The 22,401-nt window shown below is 34.1% G+C and overlaps 1 protein-coding gene across 5 annotated transcripts; it reads left to right on the top strand.

Moving 5' to 3' along the window:
- Positions 1 to 2,354: 2,354 nt before the first annotated feature.
- ZRANB2 (zinc finger RANBP2-type containing 2) lies at positions 2,355 to 20,070 on the top strand. Of its 5 annotated transcripts, none has more exons than XM_004002081.6 (10): positions 2,355 to 2,454; positions 4,943 to 4,995; positions 5,085 to 5,193; positions 6,052 to 6,134; positions 11,154 to 11,230; positions 11,505 to 11,639; positions 12,760 to 12,929; positions 14,443 to 14,529; positions 16,411 to 16,569; positions 18,234 to 20,070. In XM_004002081.6, exons 1-10 carry the CDS (start codon positions 2,399 to 2,401, stop codon positions 18,295 to 18,297), a joined length of 993 nt encoding a protein of 330 aa, XP_004002130.3. In that variant the 5' UTR covers positions 2,355 to 2,398; the 3' UTR covers positions 18,298 to 20,070. The 5 variants fall into 5 exon arrangements, with proteins under 5 accessions (XP_004002130.3, XP_060266847.1, XP_060266852.1 ...); XM_060410864.1 differs by having other exon boundaries at positions 4,922 to 4,995; XM_060410869.1 differs by lacking the exon at positions 18,234 to 20,070 and adding an exon at positions 17,638 to 17,708 and having other exon boundaries at positions 4,922 to 4,995.
- The last annotated feature ends 2,331 nt before the right edge of the window (positions 20,071 to 22,401 follow it).

The raw sequence follows: 22,401 nt of genomic DNA, 5'->3' as shown, positions 1-22,401 counted from the left end.
TTACCCAGGCTACCATTCACAAGCAAATGGGAACTTCTTGTCTGGGGCTATTATAGTATAGCGATGAACACTATTATATACCTCTTTAGTGAACATATGGGCATTTCTATTGGAAATATACTTGGGAGTGGAATCTTAGGGTCATAGGGTATGCATATGCTAAGATTTAACAGACTCTAACAAACACTTTCCAAAGTAAATGTATCCATTGAAACTTTCACTAGCAGTGTATAAGAATTCCAGTTGTTGTTCAATACCTTCTCCAACACTTGATATTGTCTAAATTTTTCATTGTAATAATTCTAACGGATGTGGAGTGGTAATTTCTATTTCCATGACTTGCAGTGCCAGCCAAAATGGAGTAAGACCTTGACAGCCTATCTTTCCTACTAATCACAACTAAAAGTTCAAGGCAAAATACAAAAAGCAACTACCTGAGGATTCTAAAAAAATGTAAGCAAAAACAGTGTTTGTTTTTCCTACTCTTACAGATTTGACTGGAGATCTGACACCCAGTGATACTGCAGTGGTGGCACAGGAAACAAAAACAGAGAGAAACCCCATATTTCTAGCTAGATGAATGGGGAAAGAGAGCTTCCACGAGCTAAAGTCTGTGGGGGAATATTTGGCTTTTTTTCTCCTTTTTTCCCTCTGGTCTTGACTGAGAGTTAGGGCCAGGCTTGGGCAGTTAGGACACCAAGAAAAACCCTGTCTCTCTAAACAAGGAAACTGGGAAAGGGCACCTCTGGGAGGGAATTCACCTTTTGTTTTGCTCTTTTCTCTCACCTCTTTGCTCCAGTGTGCACCCTAGTCAGATGCTGTAGCTATGGCATCAAGCTAAAACTCCAAGAGAAACCTCATATTTCTAGCAAGAAAACGAGACTCTGCAAAACCTAGAGGAGAGGAACATCAAAACCAGGAAAAGCTGGAGAAGCAAACTCCCTAGTTCTTTGTATGAATCTGACTAAGTTCTCTGCTCATACCTTGAACTAAGCACCTGCAGGGCAGAAAAAAGCTGCATAGCAAAAGATATGTGAACTACGATTTAAATTACTTCCCAAGTTCCAAAATAATTCTTGAGTGTTGTATGTATAGAACAGATTCAATGCAACACAATAAAGCCTCTGAAAACCGAACTGACATGGAACCAGCACTCACAGATGAGACTCAACTTAAAATATGAACCAAACTGGATTGATGGCCTCCTAAAAGAAAACAAACAAACAAAAAAAATCAACATTCCCCAAAGGCTTTAATCAGAACCCAGAGTCTATGCAACAAAATATTCAAAATGTCTTGGATAAAAATCACAATTACTCAATAAACAAAGAACTGGAAAAATAGGGCCAGTTATTAAGGAAAAATAAACAGCTGCCAATAAAGCAATTATAATTAGAAAGTAGATGAAAATGTTATCTGTAGATACAAGTTGTACCCTAGAAAAATTCTTGCATTTTTGTATCCAAATTTATGACAAAAGTTGAAAAACAGAGGGATAAACTGTCACACGAAGCAACATTACCAATAAATAACAGCAAAACTAAACAAATACAAATACATGCAACAATCTAGGACGTTTTAAAGGCATATTGTTGAGGAAAAGAAAGCTGCAGACGATTATGTAACAATAAACTATCCTTGTAAAGTTCAACCGTTTATTAGCCATAAGCTACAGTTTTAAAAGCAAAGGAATAAACCCCAAATACAAGTGAGTATTACCTCTGGAGGAAAGCAACGGAATGGAATGGGGGGAAAGTCAGGTCTTTTAACCATAGTGGTTAAAAGACCCCCTAGTTCCAAAATTACTGCTCAGTTCTCAAGTGCATATTGCTCATCTGTTACATCTATTTAAGTACCCCCAAAACAATATGTTTTAAACGACATCCTATGTACATGGTGAAAGAACAGAGTTCTTGAGACTTTATTAAAAATCACTTTTTCAAAAATACAAAAAGCCCACTTCACCCCTACCGATTAGCGAAACCCGCCTTTGCCAGCCCCGGAGGGTCACAGTCACTTCCGCCCCACCTCTCTAGCCCCGCCCATCTGAGCGGAAGTACTTTCCTTTCAGGTCCTCCTGCCTGTAGGGGGCTCTCCGAGCCCTCTAGTGCCACGAAGGCCTCCCGCCTGGGCTGTCCTGGCGGCGCCTGTTAGTTTAGTCCTAGAGAATATATTTTCATCGTAACTCTTTCGGCCAGAAAAAAAAATCTCACAGGCATATTTTTCTGGATAATAACGTTCAAACCCAATCTAGGCCGAGTGTTTGCACTATCAAACCCTGTCGCAGTGTTGGAAAGGAGTCAGGCGGTGTGAGGACAGCCCCAGAGCGCCAAAAGTCCCCGGCCCGCTCCCTCCAGTGAAGACGTAGCTGCGGGTGGTTGTGGTGGCGGCGTCCAAGATGTCGACCAAGAATTTCAGAGTCAGTGACGGTGACTGGATTTGCCCGGACAAAAAGTGAGTTCATGAAGGGTCCCGAGTCTGCAGCGGGGTTGGTCGTTGGAGGCTTTCTCGAGTCGATTGAGCATTTTCCGTTTTTACGGTCGCTGATGCCGTCAGCCGAGTGGTGGAGAACTGCCCGATCCCGGGCGGGAAGGAGGCTCTTAGTCTCCTCACGATGGGGTCTTTCAAGAACCTTTCTTTTGATTAAGTCTTCAGCGTCTCCTCGATTATCTCTCTCCGAGGCAGCCGGTATGGAGAGGGAGATGGCCGCCCCTTTTCCTCACTCCCCACCCCACCCCCGGCCAGGTTTCTGCGATAAGGAAACCTCCCCGGTGGAGGCCAGCTCGGTGTCGGATCTCCCCCACGTGACTTCTCCTGCAGAACCTGACTCTTGTTCAGAAAACGTTGCTTTCTTGAACTTATTTGTTTGCTTCACCTAGTTTATTTTGCTGTTTTTTTTTTTTAATTTAATTCAAACTTTGTTTCCGTATTGTTTTTACTTTTTCCTGCCGAACGCTAACCTCTTTGGTTGGAATTCTGGCTTTTTTAAAAAATTATTGGTCTTTAATTTCCCCACAAGAATTAAACCTTTCACCTCTTCAGAACCGAAACATATGAGGTCTGTGTTTTCGCCTGCTCAGCCCTGGAGAATGCCTGCTTCAAAGAAGCACGTGTTTTAGTGGCTCTGCTGAAACCAGTGTCCTTTATTAAATTGTTTAGGAAGATTTTTATTGGCGGGTGTTTTAAGTAGGTGTATCTATTTGGAGATATAAAAAAATTATTATGGAAAGTAATTGTCAAAAAAAGAATGCGCATCTCGTGTTCCAGTAAAAACTTTTGAATACTTGTCTCTAAGCAAGCCACAGATGGCATATGGAGTGCCTGGTAGTAAAGAGTGAAAACTTTGAAAATTAATTCCAATCCTATTGTTTATGTAACGTTACCTAGGCTATTTTACTTTGCTTAAAAAAACAGAAGATCTCCCTTAAAATGGTATAGCATAGATTGTGTAGAGCAATAAGAAGTAGCAAATACTCATCAATCAATAACTATGAATATTAGTTTTAGAATCAAATGTCAAAGAAGATTAAGGGCTTATTTCCGCAGCATTTGTCTTCCATTCTTGTTTTGAGCAATTTAAGTGAAGCCTGGCGGGCTGCAGTCCGTGGGGGCACAAAGAGTCAGACAGGATTGAGCAACTGAACTGAAATGAAGCACCATGCTTCTTTACATAAAAAGTTGATGGTTCTCGATTACATAAAGATTTAAGATTACTTGAAGGGTATCAAGTCAATTTTGAGTAGAACAAACAACTGACTTTTTGTGTTGTTGGTCACTTGTAGAATAATGTGCTTTTGACAGTGTCATTAATGACAGTATACTCAGATATTTGAACGGATTTCTAAAAGAGTGCATTTCAATTCAGTTACAAATATATGAACAGACTAACTTCTACAATGTATATAAATCCAGAAAACATTTTCAGAATGTATTTCCAATGCTTATTGGAGTCCTAAAGGATATTCTTTACTTGGGGCGGGGGATGGGGGGCAGGGTCAATGACCTAAAAGTTACTGGTGTACTTCAGTTAAGTGTCTCTTCCATACTTTGCATCTTTATTCCATTCTAGTATAATACCTAAAAAAAAAATAAAGAAATCAACTTAAGTTTAAGCTTTACATGTTATTCAGAGCATTTAGCATGCTTTTATGATTTGCAGATGCACTATAAAAACCATGTTCATGAACCCATGTTTTTTGGTTGTTTAGTATCAGCATAAAGTTACAATATGTTACTTTTATGTGTTGATATTATTGGTTGTAGTTTTCCAGCTAGGTTTCAGAGGTTTAATAGATACACTCAAAACTGAGTTTTCTTTTAATTATTGAACCTATTTCTATTTTTTCTTAATTTTCCTTTGTCTTTTTACCATCCCACCTTGTGTTTCTAACAAGAGGGTAGTATTAAGATCCATGAAACCATTTCTGACTTACCCATTTTCTCCCCCTTGGTTCACCTTTAGGATTTTGTATGATAATTCTTAACAAAATTTCATATAATCTTATTTTCTATATGAGAGTTACTTTAAATCTTTCTGAACTCCCTGGTGCTTCATCAGTAATTGTTCAAGTGGACTCAGATCTCACTTAAACTTTGTAAGGGTATCTTGTACTTAATGATGTGTGCCAATATGAGAACACTGAGGCATAGAGGTCCTTAAGTAACTTACCAGAATCACGTAATTGGTAATTGAGAGATTGGAGTTTCTTATCCATGACTTTTAACTTCAAGTCTTGTATTTTTTCCACCTAAATTGTGAGGGGTTTTTTGGTTTTTTTTTTTTGGTTTTTTTTTTGTAGTTAACATTGACATTAACATGAAAAGAGAAGTAGAAGTTCTGGACCCAGGTATATAGGGAAGACACATTAAAAAACTGTGTAATAGAATCTTTAAAATTACATAAGTTTAATACATGTCTAAGTATTTTTTGCTTTATTTTCAGATGTGGAAATGTAAACTTTGCTAGAAGAACTAGCTGTAATAGATGTGGTCGAGGTAAGCACTTAAGGAACCTTCTGTTAAGACTGTTTATACAGACCATTTCTGTATTTCCCCAGATTCATACTGCATTTTTCTATTTTCAGAGAAAACAACTGAGGCTAAGATGATGAAAGCAGGGGGCACTGAAATAGGAAAGACACTCGCAGAAAAGAGCCGAGGCTTATTTAGTGCTAATGACTGGCAGTGTAAAACGTATGTGTTTTAATGATCATCCTGACTTTTTTCCCATAATAATATATGTAGCCACTACTTGTTAATACTACCTACTCTTTCTAGTCACATTGGCAAGCCACAGTATAGACTTTAAATCAGAGATCTGTTGATTGTTATTCATTCTGTATCTGATATTTAAGTATAAAGAACTTTAAAATTTTAGAATCATAAGTTGCATCCTATAGATAATTATTCCTAATTAGGTTTCTTAATATTTCTGGTTTTCACATGCTATATTGATTTTTCCAATATCCATCTTGTCTCTTAAGCAGATGAATCAAATACACATGAAAGGGCTGAATCAGAAGAGGGTCTTACACAAATTTCTGGTCTTAAAAATACTAAATTAGTATTGAATAATTTTTCAGCAACAAATTAAGTCACTGAATTTGGGATTCAGTGCATGAACTGATTCTGCAGGAGAAAAAAAATTTTTTTAAACTTTTATTTGCAGGGTATAACCTTACTCTTGAGGTGAATTTGTAGACTGGGAAATTAATAAAACATTTAATTTAAAGTGGTATTCCCCCCACCCTCACCCCCCACAAGACAGCAGAATCTCTGTAGATACAATTTCTCATTGATTTCTCATAAAAAGACAGGCACTGTTCATACTATATAGCTTTTGCTTCTCTGCTTAAGTAGTTCAGTCTGTTCTAACCATACTCTCTGCTCAGAAAAAGTACATTGGTACATTTCCTTTGTAGCATCCTTAGTAAACATTTCTTTATGATAGTGAGTTCACTCTACTTTTTATTTTAAAATTCTTAAATATTTTTGAATTGACTATTTGTCTTATGTTATAATCTACTAATTTGACATTTTTCACTTTTAAAGTTGCAGTAACGTGAATTGGGCCAGAAGATCAGAGTGTAATATGTGTAATACTCCAAAGTATGCTAAACTGGAAGAAAGAACAGGTAAAAGTCAAACTCATTCCAACTAAATGATTTTAAAACAACTAAACATTGAAATGGATAATTAATCGCTTGGTAAGAGCACAGTAAATGAGGATTGTTTATTCTGCTCTTATATTTTTTACCTTGATTTTTTTTTCCTCTCATCCAAAGTCATCTTTTGTATGGTAATTTCACAGTTTACAAAGTAAACAGTTACAAAGCATGAGGAAACTGTATCCTAACAAATAGTCGACATTAGGATAGTTTTAGAAATGCTTTATTCCTCTCTATTCTTTGCTAGTCTAAATGTTTGTTATTAATAATGACAGGATAATACCATTTTTTTCATTCGCTTGATTTCTTAGTATGACAAAACCAAACATGGGGCACCTTTTAAAATACTTGTCTAAAGTCTAAGTAATAATTCTCAAAGTTAGCCATTCATTAGAATCATTTGAGAAACTGAAAATCCAGAATCCTAAATAGCTGACAAAGGTCTTCAGTGGTGGGTCCCCCAAATTTGCAGGTGTTTTAGATGGTATTTGGTCACCATTGATCTAAATAATAACCCATCATTGACTCTGTGTGTTATCAGTTATTGCATTGTCAGCATTGTTAGTCTCTCAGTCATGTCCAACTCTTTGCGACCCCATGGACTATAGCTGGCCAGGCTCCTCTGTCCATGGAATTCTCCAGGCAGAAATTCTGGAGTGGATTGCCATTCCTTTCTCTAGTGGATCTTGCTCCTCTAGGGATTGAACCCAGGTCTCTTGCATTGCAGGCAGATTCTTTACCATCTGAGCCACCAGGAAAGCCTCTGTTTGTTGTCAGTAGTTGGATGAAAATATTTACCTGATAGAATGTAGTTTCCCATTATCATCAGTTAGAGCAAACACATTATCAGTATACTTCGCATCTGATTTTGTCATTCAACAGCTTGAACAGTCAAAGGCTTCTTTCTGTTGATACATTAGTCACCTTATTAGACCTAGGCTATTAAAACTACTTCCCTGTTTCCTTTTCCTCCCTGACTTTAGACAATTGCACTGTCTATAGATTAAGGCCTTTTAATAAGGCCTTTTTTTCCTTCTCTTACCTCTTTAACATTTATATTTCCCCCCCCCTTTTTTTTTTAATCTAACACTCTCGCACACACACACACACACACACACCCATACATAAACCCCTTTGGTTGGTTACTCTGTTTCCTTTTCATTGTATTTTCGTGGTCACAGAATGTTGGGTTTCTTCTAGTTCCAATTCCTAAGCTCTCTTTTATGCTGTGTTTTCTGGGCATTTTCTTGAAGACCTAAGTTTAGTAAGCATTGGCACACCATGATAACCACATTTATGTCTCTAGCTCAGACTTCTTTGACCTGTATATTCAGCTACCTATTTATCATCACTACGTAAATGTCAAACTCATTATATCTAAACTGAATTCGCGATTTTCCCCCAGGACCTGGCCCTCTTCTAGTGATCTCTTTCTCATGATTGGTACCACCCACCATATGCTTGTTACATAAACCAGAAACTTAGACATTCTTCTTAATAACTCTTTCATCTCTCTTGTTCCTCCAAAAGTCTTCTCCATCATTTCCCTAGGCAGAGATTCAACTTTATCCTGTTTCTTGGGGGAAAAAAAAAAAAAAAAAAAAACAGCCACCTTGTTGTTGTACATATATCCCACACAGCCAGGAGTTCTTTGTTCGCAACTAAAATTCCATTTGTTTAAAACATTTTGCTTTGATTGCTTTTAGGAAAAAGTCCAGAATCTTAACAGTTATAAGAATTGTAATCCCCAGAAGCCTTTCATTTATTCACATTCTCTTTGACCTGTTTTGTGATTCCTCCTTTAAAAGTTTGACTAATGCAAGAGCTAAAATCTTAACAACTGAAGTTGTCGAAGTTTAATAACCTTACTTTCCTTTACCCATTATCTTTTTTGTGTCCTGACCCTTTACCATTTCCCTTGATATAAGTAGTTGTCATAGCCCGTCATTGTTGAAGATGTGAACTAATAATATACTGTTACTATCTAGTTTGTCTTTATTATTTGTTCTCTTTGCTGGTTAATCAAAATATAGATTCTCAGAATTTTCAAAGTAGTGTCTCAGTTCTTCTTTGACGCACATGTTACATTCATACCCTTTTCTCTCTTCACTTCCATTGTCACAACCCTAATTCAGGCCTATTTTAAATCTGTTTGATCCTTTACTGATCTTTGCTCACATTTTACATTTTTTGAGACAAATCTTAAGATTTTAACACTTGCTAAAAATCTATAGAGGTTGCTTGTTTCATATAAACTGTATCATAAATGATGCCAGAACTGTGGTGTTTCCTATACTCAAATATTGAGTACAGAATTGAAGAAATATTTATTGGCCATTGGGCACGATGCAGGGGAATACTTGGTTAAGCAAACTAGAAATGTAAAGGCAAAAATTAATGAAGTCTTCAAGAGAGCAATGTTTAGGCTTAGAAGTGAAAGTTAGTAGCAAGTTGAGAGATCATTCCAAGCAAAAGCAAACAGCTTATATGAATCAGGCCCTGACACTTAAAAGAATTTAGCATATTGGGTGAATTCTAGCAGCTTCAGAAATAGGCAAAAGCCATGTAAATCATAGTAAGAAGTTTTATTTTATTCTAAATATAATGGGAAATAATTTTTAACAAGGGATTGACATTTCTAATTTTTAAATATTACTGGTTTATAGAAAAAGAATTAGGGGGTGGGAGTGGCAAGCATGGAAGCAAGAAGACCAGTTTTTACAATATTCCCTGAAAGCTTCAAACCAGTAGAGTGAGGGAAACACATAAATAAGCCGGTTATTCTTCTCCCTTGTTATTCAGCGGAGATGATGCTGAAGGCTTTTTTTTTTTTTTTTTTTTCAATGTTATAGCTACTCATTTCCCACATAGAAAGACTTCATGAGGTGTATTTGTTGTATGAACTCATACAGCATACCTTAATGAATTGCTAGCCGATTAGGTTCTTCTATAACTGTGTGAGAGAACATGAAAATAGCTTTGTGTTTGCTATCATGCTTATTTTGCAGTGATTTTGCTTACACACCTATGCAAAACTACCTGTTATACCTATTTTGGATAATTGATTCTTTGGCTCCCCATGTTTGCCTTACCATTATTTTACTTTCAGATTACTGACTGGACAAAGAACTCTAATGAAAGCCTATTGATTTTAAATAGTAGTGCTTAATATGTTTACATTTCCACATATAAATAGTCCAGTTTTTCTGTACTGTTGGCTTATAGTCATACTATTATATAATTTTTTTTTCCTTTTTTCTTGCGTGAATCATTTTGCATTAATTTTTTACCTACTTCAAAGTATTATGAGGTTTAAGTCTTTACATCTCTTATGTCTCAGGACATACTGCCATAATATTAAATATATATCTAGAGCCAAGAAACTATATTGTTGAATTATAATTTTCTACAGCATTTATCTCTCAAATTATCATTGAATATGAGCCTTTTTCTTTTTTTAAATTACTAGTCTTAGTCACAGCATGCAGGATGCTTTTTAGTTGCATGGAAGCTTTTAGTTGCAGCATATAGGATCTAGTTCCCTGACCAGGGACTGAATCTGGGGCCCTGCTTTGGGAACATGGAATCTTAGTCACTAGACCACCAAGGAAATCCCTGAGGTATTTTCTTGAGATGAGCATATACCTAATTTTACTTGATTTTTTTTTCTTTTAATATTTGATACTATGAAAAACTAGAGCCAGGATTTTACTAAGGAAAAGTTGTTATTTATAATTTAAAACACTTCACTTTTGGGTCATATGCATAGAAACGAGGGAATTCTTGTATATTACAGTTGGAGTCTGTTTTATCTCTGGAACAAGGTAGGAAGAGGGAAAAAGGGATGATATCAAGTATTCTGAGGATAGACACAGATATATTGCAGTTTTCACCGGTACAGAGTATAGTGAGGAAAAGAAAGGCCACTGCATTAATGTGGGATTTTTTTTTTTAAGTGAGTTAATTTTATTGCATTATTTTACCTGGGACACTTACATCCTCTCTACTGTTAGCTTGTGGCTCTTACAAAATGATGAGAGATTGAGTTTTTTAATACCTATGACGGACAGATTTAAAGTTGCAAATCTTAAATTTTTAAAAATGCTTTTTTCGTCTATAGATTAATATTTTGCTGATTCATTAAATCCTTAAATCTGGGAATCACTCTTTGTGTGGCGGTACTGTTCTGAAATATGTGAGGTAGTTAGGTTATGTTACTCTTAACCACCTCTGTATTTTTTTCAGTGGGAGATATTTTTCAGAAGTTCTCATCTCTTTCTCTAAAACTCACTCACTTTCTTCTTCTAATCTTTGTTAAGCCTGTGTCATAGATCTGGAAGTCTAATTGTAGTTAGTAGCTGTGGCAGTAAATAATAATGGTGTATTGATCCTGATTGGTCTTCGTTAGAATATTTTCAGTTGAAAAGTTTACTGGCTTCTTCAGAAAAGCTGAGTGACTTTGTGTATTTTAAACCGATTTTTATGTTCTTTGTTGCGTCATTATATTTGCCTATATAATTATTTTCCAAGCTCTAACTGTATTTTAGCCCAGCAAAATTTCAGTGTGTCAAAAGATTTCAAGCTATTTTTAACTAGCAAACAGTGAAATTTGATTATTAGTTCTTACTGAGCCCACTTCTCCCAAAATAATTATGATTAAAACCACAGAGGAAAGTCATTTTAAAACTTGGTTATAGCAGATGTTTAAGGAGATGTTTTCCATCCATATATTCCATGTATTACTGAAATCATATAGGCAGGACATTTTGAAATTGAGACGAGCTAAAATTGTAGCCATGGGACTTTTCCGGCTATATCCAACTTTGAGGCTCTTCTCTGTAGTGATACTTTATTTTTTTATTTTTTATTTTTGAGACCAATAGTTTATTAAAAGGATAAACAGATGTCTTTGATAAGATTTTATTTTTCCTATTACTTGTAGGTGATTTTGGTGAATTATAACAATTTGTGCTCCCCCCTCCTTAGGATATGGTGGTGGTTTTAATGAAAGAGAAAATGTTGAATACATAGAAAGAGAAGAATCTGATGGTGAATATGATGAGGTAAGATATACATTAGTGTGTAGGTTGAATGCAACTTAGAGAAACATGTTAGAAAATATCTTAAATAAAAAGAAAATACTATATGTATCTCATTTTTGTAAGTACACATTAAGTCTTTTAGAGCAGCTTATCATTTTGTTGGAGGTCATAATTGACTTAAACATACAGTTGACTTAAAAATACATGTTGACACCTAAATATATAAAAGTAATTTCTTAAGAAAAATATTTTAATACTTTTAGCTAACAGAAATATATTGAAACTTTTTCTCTAGTTTGGACGTAAGAAGAAAAAATACAGAGGGAAGGCAGTTGGTCCTGCATCTATTTTAAAGGAAGTTGAAGATAAAGAGTCTGAGGGAGAAGAAGAGGATGAGGATGAAGATCTTTCTAAATATAAATTAGATGAGGTAACTTCTTTCCTTACCATATTTCCCCTTTGTCTTGTTCAAGCTATGGCATATGAATGTCTTTGACAACCTTTGGCTTATGGTGAAGATGTGTTCTACAGTGTCATCATTTGTTTCCACAAAAATTATGATCTGTTTTACCAAGCGTTATTCTGACTTGAGATATACAGTAGTGACTGAGACAGAACATGCTTCTCTTAACTTAAATTGCAGAGAGGAAAAGACATAAACAGTATAATTTCAATAGCAATAATATTATGAAGATGCATGATGTGGTAGATCATTAGAAGAGCTACTTTGGTTTCAGTGAATGGGGGATTTCTGAGATAGTGAAATTTGTGTTGAGACTTTAGTGATGAGTGATATGAAGGAGCCCGCTGTAAGGGCTGGGATCAGAGCATTTTTAGGGCAGTGAGAACAACAAATAAAGTTTCCCATAGTAGGAAACAAGCCAGCAACATCCAAAGAATCATACATGGGCTAGTGTGGTTAGAACAGAGGGGAGAAGGTAATAAGGGGGTCAGCAAACACATCAAGTCTGGTGATGTTTATTCTGTGGGGCCTCAGTGTAAAATTTTATGGATGAATAGATCCAGATTAAGGGTGCTTTGAGGTCTGACCATAGGAGGCCCTCAAATGCACATAAAACAATATGGAACAAGTTTGAAAAAGAAACAAGTGAGGTATATTTATCTGATCTGTGTTTTAGAGATGACTGTCAACATACTGAAATACTGGGGAGGCAGAATGAATTCCCACAGTTAGACTTCCTAAAAGGGTGTACTAGAGAAAGGAATGAAGTTCTGAACTAAGTCTTAAGGGAGATGCATTTAAGAACTTTTATTCTTGACAGTTTATATGGTAATACATTGTGTGAAAAAGAAAATGAGTATGATTTCTACATTTACATCTTTGAAATGCCTGAGACAGTCATTCAGTCTGTTTAGCTGAGATCAGGAATGTAGTAGTCAGATTTCAGGATTGTGAGTGAATTTGTTGAGATGTTAGTGATAAAATATGTTCATATGAAGATGTCCATTACATAGAACTATTCATCATTCCTAGTAGACAACATTGATACCTCAAGGTCTAAATATAATTGATCATGGATTTTTGTTAGGATGAGGATGAAGATGATGCTGATCTCTCAAAATATAATCTTGATGCCAGTGAAGAAGAAGATAGTAATAAAAAGAAATCTAACAGACGAAGTCGTTCAAAGTCTCGGTCTTCACACTCACGATCTTCATCACGCTCATCCTCCCCCTCCAGTTCAAGGTCTAGGTCCAGGTAAACGGGTACAGGTCAAGGGTAACACCAGTCAAAATGTCAGTATCTAACTTCTTTACTTATAAATTTTGTTTTTCTTAACTAAACTTTCCTTTTATTTTAGAGTTTTCATTCAAGTTACCATTTAAAAGATCATTTTTTTCTATCTTAGTGCCGTGAAGTTATTATCGAGTATTTCAGAAGTACAGAATTTTAATATGAAACTTCCTTAGTCCAGTTTAGCACCATGCCTTTTATTAAAATAGACTCTAAAAATTCAATTAAATCATTATTTATAGATACTTAGTTATCTAAAGAGACAGTTTTACATTCAGAAAACTCAAAGTGAAGATTTCTATTTCCACTGATGATTTTAAACACTAGTACAGAAGTTTTCTAGGCATTGATTGAACTGCTACTTATTACAGTGTTTTATTTGGCATAGGTACTCTGAATACAGGAGAAATTTGTCTGTATTCTATTATCCTAATGCTCATACTTTAGAGCTGTCCAGGAATAAATTAGAGGATTTAATTTGTGTTATACTTGCATATTATTTTGTTAATAATGTAAAGTTTTAATAAAAAGTCACTGATTGTGTAGTCAACAATAAAAAGTTTTAGTTGAGAAAAAGCAACACTTTGTGTAAGCAAAATTCCCTTGAAGAACTCCTATTTAGTTAAGTGAAACTATGTGCAATTAATTTCAACTGTATTTAGGAATAAAATATTAGCTAAGTACTTAGGTAATTTTTGAGTTATTGTAAAGGCTGAAAACTTAACTGTTTATAAAGGTACTTTTAAGGTAAAAGTTAATGTTTTTCTGCAAATTGTTATTTTCAGGAACAAATTAAGTATAAATTAAATTACTAAATGAAATTTATTTGATTTGTTGACTTTTTAAATGGAAGTGGACCGTATTTCCTGTCATTTTTCAATAATTTCCTAAAACAGTGACAGGATTATCAGTGTAGTTTCCCTTTAATTCTCAAATCTTTGAGTAGACAGAAAACATACAGGTTAAAAACATACCATGTCAGTACTGAAGCTTTATGCTAACTAATGACCAAGAAAATAGATTTCAAGTTAAATATAAACTGCCATATTCCTGAATGTATCAGTCCCTCCCAGGTTACTTTTAAGTATTTGTGAACAAAAAGTATTCAATACTTTTTTCAATACTTTTTTAAAAAAAAAGTATTGAATTTTATCTGTACAATCTTAAAAGCGTTTTTAAAGAATCTTGTCAAACTTGGAAAGTTGTTCAGTCTCACAAAGTCATGTCCAACTCTTTGCGATCCCATGAACTTGAAAAGTAGTTGATTATTTTCAAAAATTATTAATTTAAGTTTTGGCATAATTGTTAATACAGAATAAAAGTTTTAATGAACCTTAAAATACTGTGTTTTGAAAATATATATCCCAAATAGTTATTATATGAAAATGAATCCTAATGCATAGTTTTCTTTCAGTGTTCATATCACAAAGCTTAATTAAATGGTCCTGGAAAAAAATATCCTTCCATGTTGTTCCAGGTCGCGTTCAAGAAGTTCTTCCAGTTCGCAGTCAAGATCTCGTTCCAGTTCCAGAGAACGTTCGAGATCTCGTGGGTCGAAATCAAGGTGAATGAGGTAGCATCTCTCTGTAAAGCAGAGAGAGAAAATATTTAAAGGCTGCAGAAGGCGTTGCTTTTTTTCCTCTTATTTTGCTTCTATTTGTCAATTTTATTTTAGCATTAGAAAACTAATGCACTTGCCTCAGCTTAATTTTCTCACCGTGAGATGTCTCCATTGCCAGCAGTGTGCCAAGACATTCCCATGATTGAATTAAGGTGGTTATTTTGCATTGTGCAAGGTTTGCTATTTTTGTGCTAAAATGTGATGAAATGGGAAGATGCAGCTGAGGTTTATCACCAAATGCCTACTCATTAAAGTTATTTTGCAGTAGGAATTATAATAAGTATGCAGATAAAAAGAAAAAGTTTACTTCATGTTTAAAAGGTAGAAAAATAACTGCCTCAACACAGTTTTGCAAGGCAGTTATTTCAGTATTTACAGAAATAATTCTGTAATTTACATCAGGTAAAGTGGGTTTTATTTTCACTTCTCTGTAATACAACAAGGAATATTATACACAGTGTGTGTAGTATGTAAGAAGTATAGACACTTAAATTCCACAAATAAAGTAGTTGGTTGGTGGTTTACGTAGAATGTGATCTTGAAGCATTTTTGTTAACTTCAGGTTGCATTTAGTTAGCACTGCAGAGGGAAAAATAATTTGTAAAGAAGCAAGTGAGAAACTAGCTTTTGGTCTCTTAAAGTTTTTTCTAGACTTGGTCAAAATATGGTGCCATTCTTTTTAATTTAATTTGTTGATCTATTAAAAACATCTAACAAGAATAAGAAAATAACTAAAATCCCACTTAAATGGAATTACACTGAAGTGTAGTGTTAGCTAGTTGGTAAAAATAATTGCTTAATATCTTATTTTAGAGCCAAATCTGTAGCATTAGAGGGCAACTGCAATTCGATAATATTAAGAAGAAAAGAATGATATACACACTTGTATTAAGTTAATATGATAGAAAGCAAGTTAGATTATTGTTATTATGTATTATCAGTGTTTTAGTTCTTTTATTTGAGTGCTTCTTAGATGAAGATCCTTAGGTCCTAGTTCCTTTGGGAAGCACTTTAAGGTTTACAGAACAGCCTTCATATTCTTTTCAAACATTTTTTTCATTGCTTATAACTTTCCAAAGAATTCTCCTTTTGGGCTTTCTGATTTTATTTTAAGCCCAAAGGTGAATTTTTTGGGAAGTTTGAGCTAAATTACTTCAACCAAAATATGTAAATGAAGAAATACTGTACTTAAACATTTGCACATTTACCTCTACCTGAAACATGTGAATGTCAACACTTCATACTTCATGGATAGTAATCCTTCATAAAAACAAATACTGTTAATCAAGTTTTAAAGTTACTTTATTTTTCTTTGAATGTTTAATGGTTTAATAGCTACTGTTTTATGTCATTTTGTCCTCGTATACCTGCTTTTACTAAAGCAACTTAACTATTAAGTTGCTTAATTCCACAACAAGCTGTTATTATTTTCTTCAGGAAGTTGTATAATACATATTTTTTCCCCAAATGGAAGGATGTAGTTTCTAGACATAAAGTTATATAAATGCTTACCTGTTAGTTTTGCTTCTTACACTTTAAAATGGAAGCCTTTAAATTTTAGAAAACGAATTTAAGATTCTATTTTAATACATTAGACTAGTTTTTAATTAAAGTAGTGAGCACTTATCTAGTGGTGAATTTAAATTAAATAGAATTGATTTCATGGTTGAACCAGAAGTCTTCTGTTGAGTAAGCAGTAAGTATTCTTTCTTATAAAATTTCTGTAGCTATAAATTGTTTGTTTATTTTTGGAGCTAGAAACTAAACCATCTGCCTCATTTCTTCTTTTAATGAAATGTTTGATTTGTTTCTCAATCAATGAAGATCCAGCTCCAGGTCCCACAGGGGTTCTTCTTCCCCACGAAAAAGATCTTACTCAAGTTCATCATCATCTCCTGAGAGGAACAGAAAGAGAAGTCGTTCTAGATCTTCTTCATCTGGTGATCGAAAAAAAAGACGAACAAGATCACGGTCACCTGAAAGGTTTGGGTTTCTGTAGAAATAAGAATGGGTGTTCTTAAGTGTGTTTAGTAGATTAACTGAACTTCTTAGTCAAGGATTAGGTTTTCATTATCTCCTTTGTTACCCACTTTAAACTCAACTGTGAACTTCAAAAAACAGATTAATTACTTTGTTTACTCTATGTGTTTTAATCAGGTTGTTTAGAAAAGTAGATCAAACTACTCTCTTCCACTCTCTGATTATTTTATTGTTTAAATTTTTATTTTCATATATAATTATTATAGCCAACTCTCGGTTATTTCTGTCTCTTAAGTTTCTAATTCAAAAGCTGTGTGTTGATGTAATTTAGAGATTGATTTGTATAAGTATTAATTTATGCTATCTGTTTTACATTAAATATTAGAAACTGTAGGATTCTAGGGCATCTAATAAGCAAATTAACTATTACAGATAATTGGAAGTCTGTCCTTATTTAAATATGTATAAATACATTTCCACAACAAATTGTTGTTTTTGTTCCCTTTATAAAGAAATTGTTCTTATAGCTAATATATTTTTATCTTTCAGTCCGAATTCCTTTTTTGTAGAAACAGATCTTGACTAGATTACTTTACCTGTGTTGATAGTTTTAAAATTTGGAGAGTGTGTCATCTGTCAGCCTTTTCTGCAGCAGACTAAATAATTATTCAGTTTCATTATTTTTCTCTTTTTCCTCAGTGTCTAATTATATAGCCATTTTAATGGCTTCCTTAATAATCTTTGCAAATTTTTATATCCCTTCGGCTTGTGAAAAGTAAGGATTAGATAAAATCTGATTTTTCCTGTCAATGCTAGAGTTAACCTCTTCTTGTACATAATGATTGGTTTTGCGTCTTCCCATTTTTGAAGTGTAGATATCAAGGTTACACACAGCTAGTTTCATTTCTGTGCATTTATTCCTTTGTTAAAAAAAAAAATTACTCCGTACTTTATGAAATTCATTCTGTTGCTTTTTTACCACTTCTTCAGATTTTTATCTTAGCCACATATAATCCCCCTAGTTTGTTGTCATCTAAACTTAATGAACATGTTCTCTATTCCATAAGCCAGGTGATTGGTGAAAACACTAAACAACCCTGAGCCCAGGGCCAACCCCTCGGAACACCACTACTTTACCCAGGTTGATATATTGACTTATTCATACTAGCTGCATGAATATAATCCTGTAACTTAATTGTACAGTCATCTTGTGCGACCTAGATTTCCAAAACATAATTATTTTTGGATATATATTCGCATACACAGTCAGAAGCCTTGCTATATCTGTTTTACGTATAGCTTTACCACACTATGTACAGTAAAGTATATCAGAACGATTTAGTCACACTGCCATTACCCAGTTTATATGCCTTTGTTGTATTAATCTGTAGTTGTATACAACTTTGCAAGGCTTTCCTTCATTGCCTTAAATAATTGAGAGGTGGCTATATCTTAGATTTTTTAATTATGGTTGCACTGCTACTGGGCTCATATCCAAAGTTAAATACTAGTTAATTTTATGTGTATAAGTTTATATCTTAGATTTTAATTATTCCTTTTACCAGTTTAATGAGGTTTAATTTTTCATATTCTCAAAGTCATATAAAGGAAGTTGATATTCAGCTCCAGCTTACTAGATTACCTGTTTTCCCCATTATGTCTTACAGGCACCACAGGTCACCTTCTGGATCATCCCATTCTGGTTCCCGTTCAAGTTCAAAAAAGAAATAATGTATTAAAATTTACATCTTAAAAAAAAGTCCAATATAATGCATGAAGCATATTTTTTAAGAAGTTGGTGTCTTACTTGGTCAGAAGTGCTAACTCTGCTAGTAGAGGTGCATGCCTTTCATTGCTTTTCAGAAAAATACAGCTGTGTTTATTTGTGAAGTTAAAAGTAAACAGTATTTTAAGCCATGATGTCCCAAAATAGATGCTTTGTTTGTCATTCATTATTTACATCCATTTGTTTTTTTAAGCTATAACATCTCAGCTATAACAAAGTACTTTGTTTTCTAATTTAAACTCTTGTTTTTCTCATCTCCAACTATGAGCATTATCTAGGCTTGTCTGGACTTTGGGCATGGAGGCAAGACTGTGGTAAAGTAGTTGGAAACAATCTGTTTATGTTAATCTGGGGAAAGGACTCGGCCTGTTTGTTAACCTGTTTCAAAGTGATTCTTACTAGAAAAAGTTTAACAGATTGTTAAACAGTTAACTAGAAACTTCTTTATTTTGAAATTCCCTGTTAAGGGTGCCTTAGAATCATTGTCTCTATCTAGTTTTACTTCTTGCACCACCAAGTTTAATACAGAAAAGTTTTGTGAATTGCAGAGGAGAAAGATATTAGTTTCTGCCTTTCTGACACAGTGATTTTGAACAAGAATGCCTAGCAGTTCATCTCTACTAATGTGGTTGATGAGAAAAACATATATAAGTGTTTAATGTTTTTAGAACCTTTGTGTGATACCTTTTAAAAAGTCAGTTATCACACAATAGGATAGACAAAATTAAATCCTAGTTAATGAATAAATTGAAGAAAGCTTTGGAATATATTTCTCTTTGGGTATAAGACCAACAGAGACAAGACATTGTGAATTTAAATGAACATTTGCTTTAAGGTGTTTAAACATTGCGCAAAATTTTCTCCTGAGTAACAAATGCTTATTTCCTCATGACATAAGCAGAAATAATTGCTACTATTCACTTGAAATTACTTATGGCTTAAAATACTTTCAAGATTTGTTTTATTTCTCAAAACCTGGTCATTTGAGCTCTATTTTGTCTTCTGGTTTTTAAAAAAAGGTTTCTCTTAACAGTATCTTCAGTGACAATGCAAGGTAAGTATATTAAGGGAAGTTGACAGATGTGCTTGGGAACTTTTTGTGCATGGAAATCAATACCCACATTTTTTGTTTTTGTTTTTTGTTTGTTTTTCCTTAACATTCATGTCTACTGCAACTGAAAATTAAAATGTTTTAAGGTACTTAGTAGACAGATAAAAACTACATTTGTTCTTTGTTTTAAAATGAGTGATTTTTCTCTTCAGTTTATCTAAAGATGAAAGCAAAATAGCATATGTAGAAATATTTTGATGATATTTTTACAGTGAACTTCCCCTGCTTTTTTTATGTCTTAAATTTTTTTTGCTACATTTACTGTAGGTTGCACAAGAACTTTTACTCTCTTGTAATTGTGCCTCAGACTTCTTGAAAGTCCACCTTCTAAATTGCCCAGATGATCTTCTAGATTCTACATGCTATTGTTGGTTTATTCTTGTGCTTTCTGTATTTAAAACTTTGACTGTACTAATAAGCAAATGCAAGGTTATAAACTTAGCTAATAGTAGTTTACAGACAATTTGAATGATTATGATTTTATTTGGTTTAAGCTGTACTAGTATATTTCATAAGGAAATGATGCTGTAGACAAATGTAAATAAAGCTTGTGAGTCAAGCATCAAGTGATGTTTGTTAGAAATAAATTAGAATTTTTAAGCTCTGATTTAACGTTCATTTTTAAACTATTTGCAGTCTGGTTTATTACTTTTGATTGTGCATTTTAGACTCCCTATGTTCACTTACCTTTATGTAAAGTCACCTTATTTTTATATATGAATGTTTGGTTTAAAACATGCCAAAGCCATAATCACTATAATCTTTGTCACTCAGCAATTTTTGACTGTTTTTAAACAGAGAGTACCCAAACTAGTTGAACACTCTGCACCAGAACATATTTTATTCCATGTGGCAAATAACATGTCATAGTGTGCTTCTTAGCAATTAACAAGTATCTTTTTTAACTGTTAAGTGTTCTTAATTTCTATTTAGAATCCTTTTATCTAAACAATATTGAATAGTTGGTATTGGCAACAGATTCCAAGTTCAGAGCAAGCTGGAAGCATAAAACTCTCTAGCACATATACCAAGGTAAAACTGAATTTTTTTTCTCACATCTTGATATTTGGCTTCCACAGCCAGTGCTGTTTTAATAGATGCTGGTAAGAAGGTATGAAATTTCTCTCTTCATCCCTAACAATTTTGACATAATTGTTAGATGTTTTGTTTTTTAATAGAAATAACTTGATAGCTTTCCTAAACTGGAAATAGTTTTATTTCTGGGAAACAATGGAGTTTTGTTTAAAGGCAGTTGAAGGTATGTAATACTGATTTCCTGGCTAATTCTTCCTGTCATCTTTACATACTATTGTATATCATCCCATGTTTTACAAACAGATTACAGTTTAAGGAAATTAAAATTTGCCCAAGGGAACCACAGGAGTGGCTTAATGGGGATTCATCCCCAAGTCTCATGGCAGATACCAGTATTACCTCTAGTAACAACCAAATAACCTGTTTGAGGAGATAAATGTTAAGTCAAATAGATTTTTTTAAAAATCTGATTTAGTAAGAACGTGTTAATTTTGGTCTTTTATAAGTAGGTGGATAAGTAGACATACTATTTTGAATATAATATTGTAAAGTAATTAACCTCCAATTAAAATAAATTAAAAAAACTTGATAGAAAAGTTGCAAAGGTTGAACAGAAAGTTCCCATGTGCTCCCACCCAGTCTCCACCATCATTAGCATATCACTCTGTGAGTTTGTCAAAGCTAAGAAACCAACATTGATATGTTACTGTTACTTACAATACAGGTTTTATTTGAATTTCAGTATTTTTCCATTACTCTAATCCAGGGTGCTACATTACACTTCCACTTGTTTCTCATATATCTCCAGTCTCCTCTGGTCTGACAGGTTGTCTTTCTTTCCTTGCCTTTGATGACTTAAGAGGAGTACTGGCTGGGTATCCTTTAGAATGTCCCTCATTCTGAGTTTGTCTGGTTTTTCTTGTGATTGGACTGAGTTTTTGAGTTTCAGAGCAGATACCACAGAAGAAAAGTGCCCTTCTTACAGAAATTGCCTGAAATCACCATCGTAGTTCAGTTTTTTCCCCTTAATCTACTCCATTCTTTGTCAGCAAGTCACTAAGTGTAGCTCACCTTCAGAGTAGGGATGGGGAGAATTAAATTCCACCCCTCTGTGGGAAAAGGCTGTCTACGCATATTTGAATTCACTTGTAGATTTGTCGCCTATTTATTTACACTTGTATGGACTTCTGCATATTTATTCTTTAAGTCATAGTTGAATGCTGTGTTATTTTCTGCTCAAACTTCCAACTTTGGCCATTGAGCGTCTTTTTCAGATTGACTCTTAACCTTTGACTTGCCTCCATTCTCTGGTAGATGATGGAGAAAGGGAAGGAAGGAAGAATTGTTGGAGAGGGAGGTTTATCATCAGGTAGTTGAAGGAATAAAATCTAGACCTTGGTGATGGTGATAGCTTTGACCTTAAGGAGGAACCTTGACAGTTAAATATAATATCAGTAAGAATGAATTCAGGTGGCATTAGAGCCAACACAGTTTTTTTTTTTCCCAGCCACATTGAACCACACGGATGCTTACAAGAGGGTGTTGTAGCATTGCACATGGTTAAAAGATGAACATGTGATAACTAATAGTTTGCAAATGCTTGTATTTAGCAAAGTAAACATACTAGCATAAGAAAATAACAATAACTGGTAAATTATACATAAGTGAATGATTAAAATATACCTAAGAAGAATGATGGTATATACATTATTCAACTGAATAAGACCTGGATTTGAAGCCAAAATGTATGTAGGACAACCCCTTTCACATAATCTCAATCTAGTGGGGAAATAGTCTTACTTATAGAAGCAATAAAGTCTCTGCTAAAGTGGGGAGAAAATCAGTCTTGTCTGAATGAAGAGGCAAACTCTTAAGGAATTGACTTGAGCAGTCTTGAAGGACA

The sequence above is a fragment of the Ovis aries genome, chromosome 1 (assembly GCF_016772045.2).
Source record: "Ovis aries strain OAR_USU_Benz2616 breed Rambouillet chromosome 1, ARS-UI_Ramb_v3.0, whole genome shotgun sequence".
NCBI classification, from domain to species: domain Eukaryota; kingdom Metazoa; phylum Chordata; class Mammalia; order Artiodactyla; family Bovidae; genus Ovis; species Ovis aries.
This window is presented reverse-complemented; position numbering and strand designations above follow the sequence as displayed.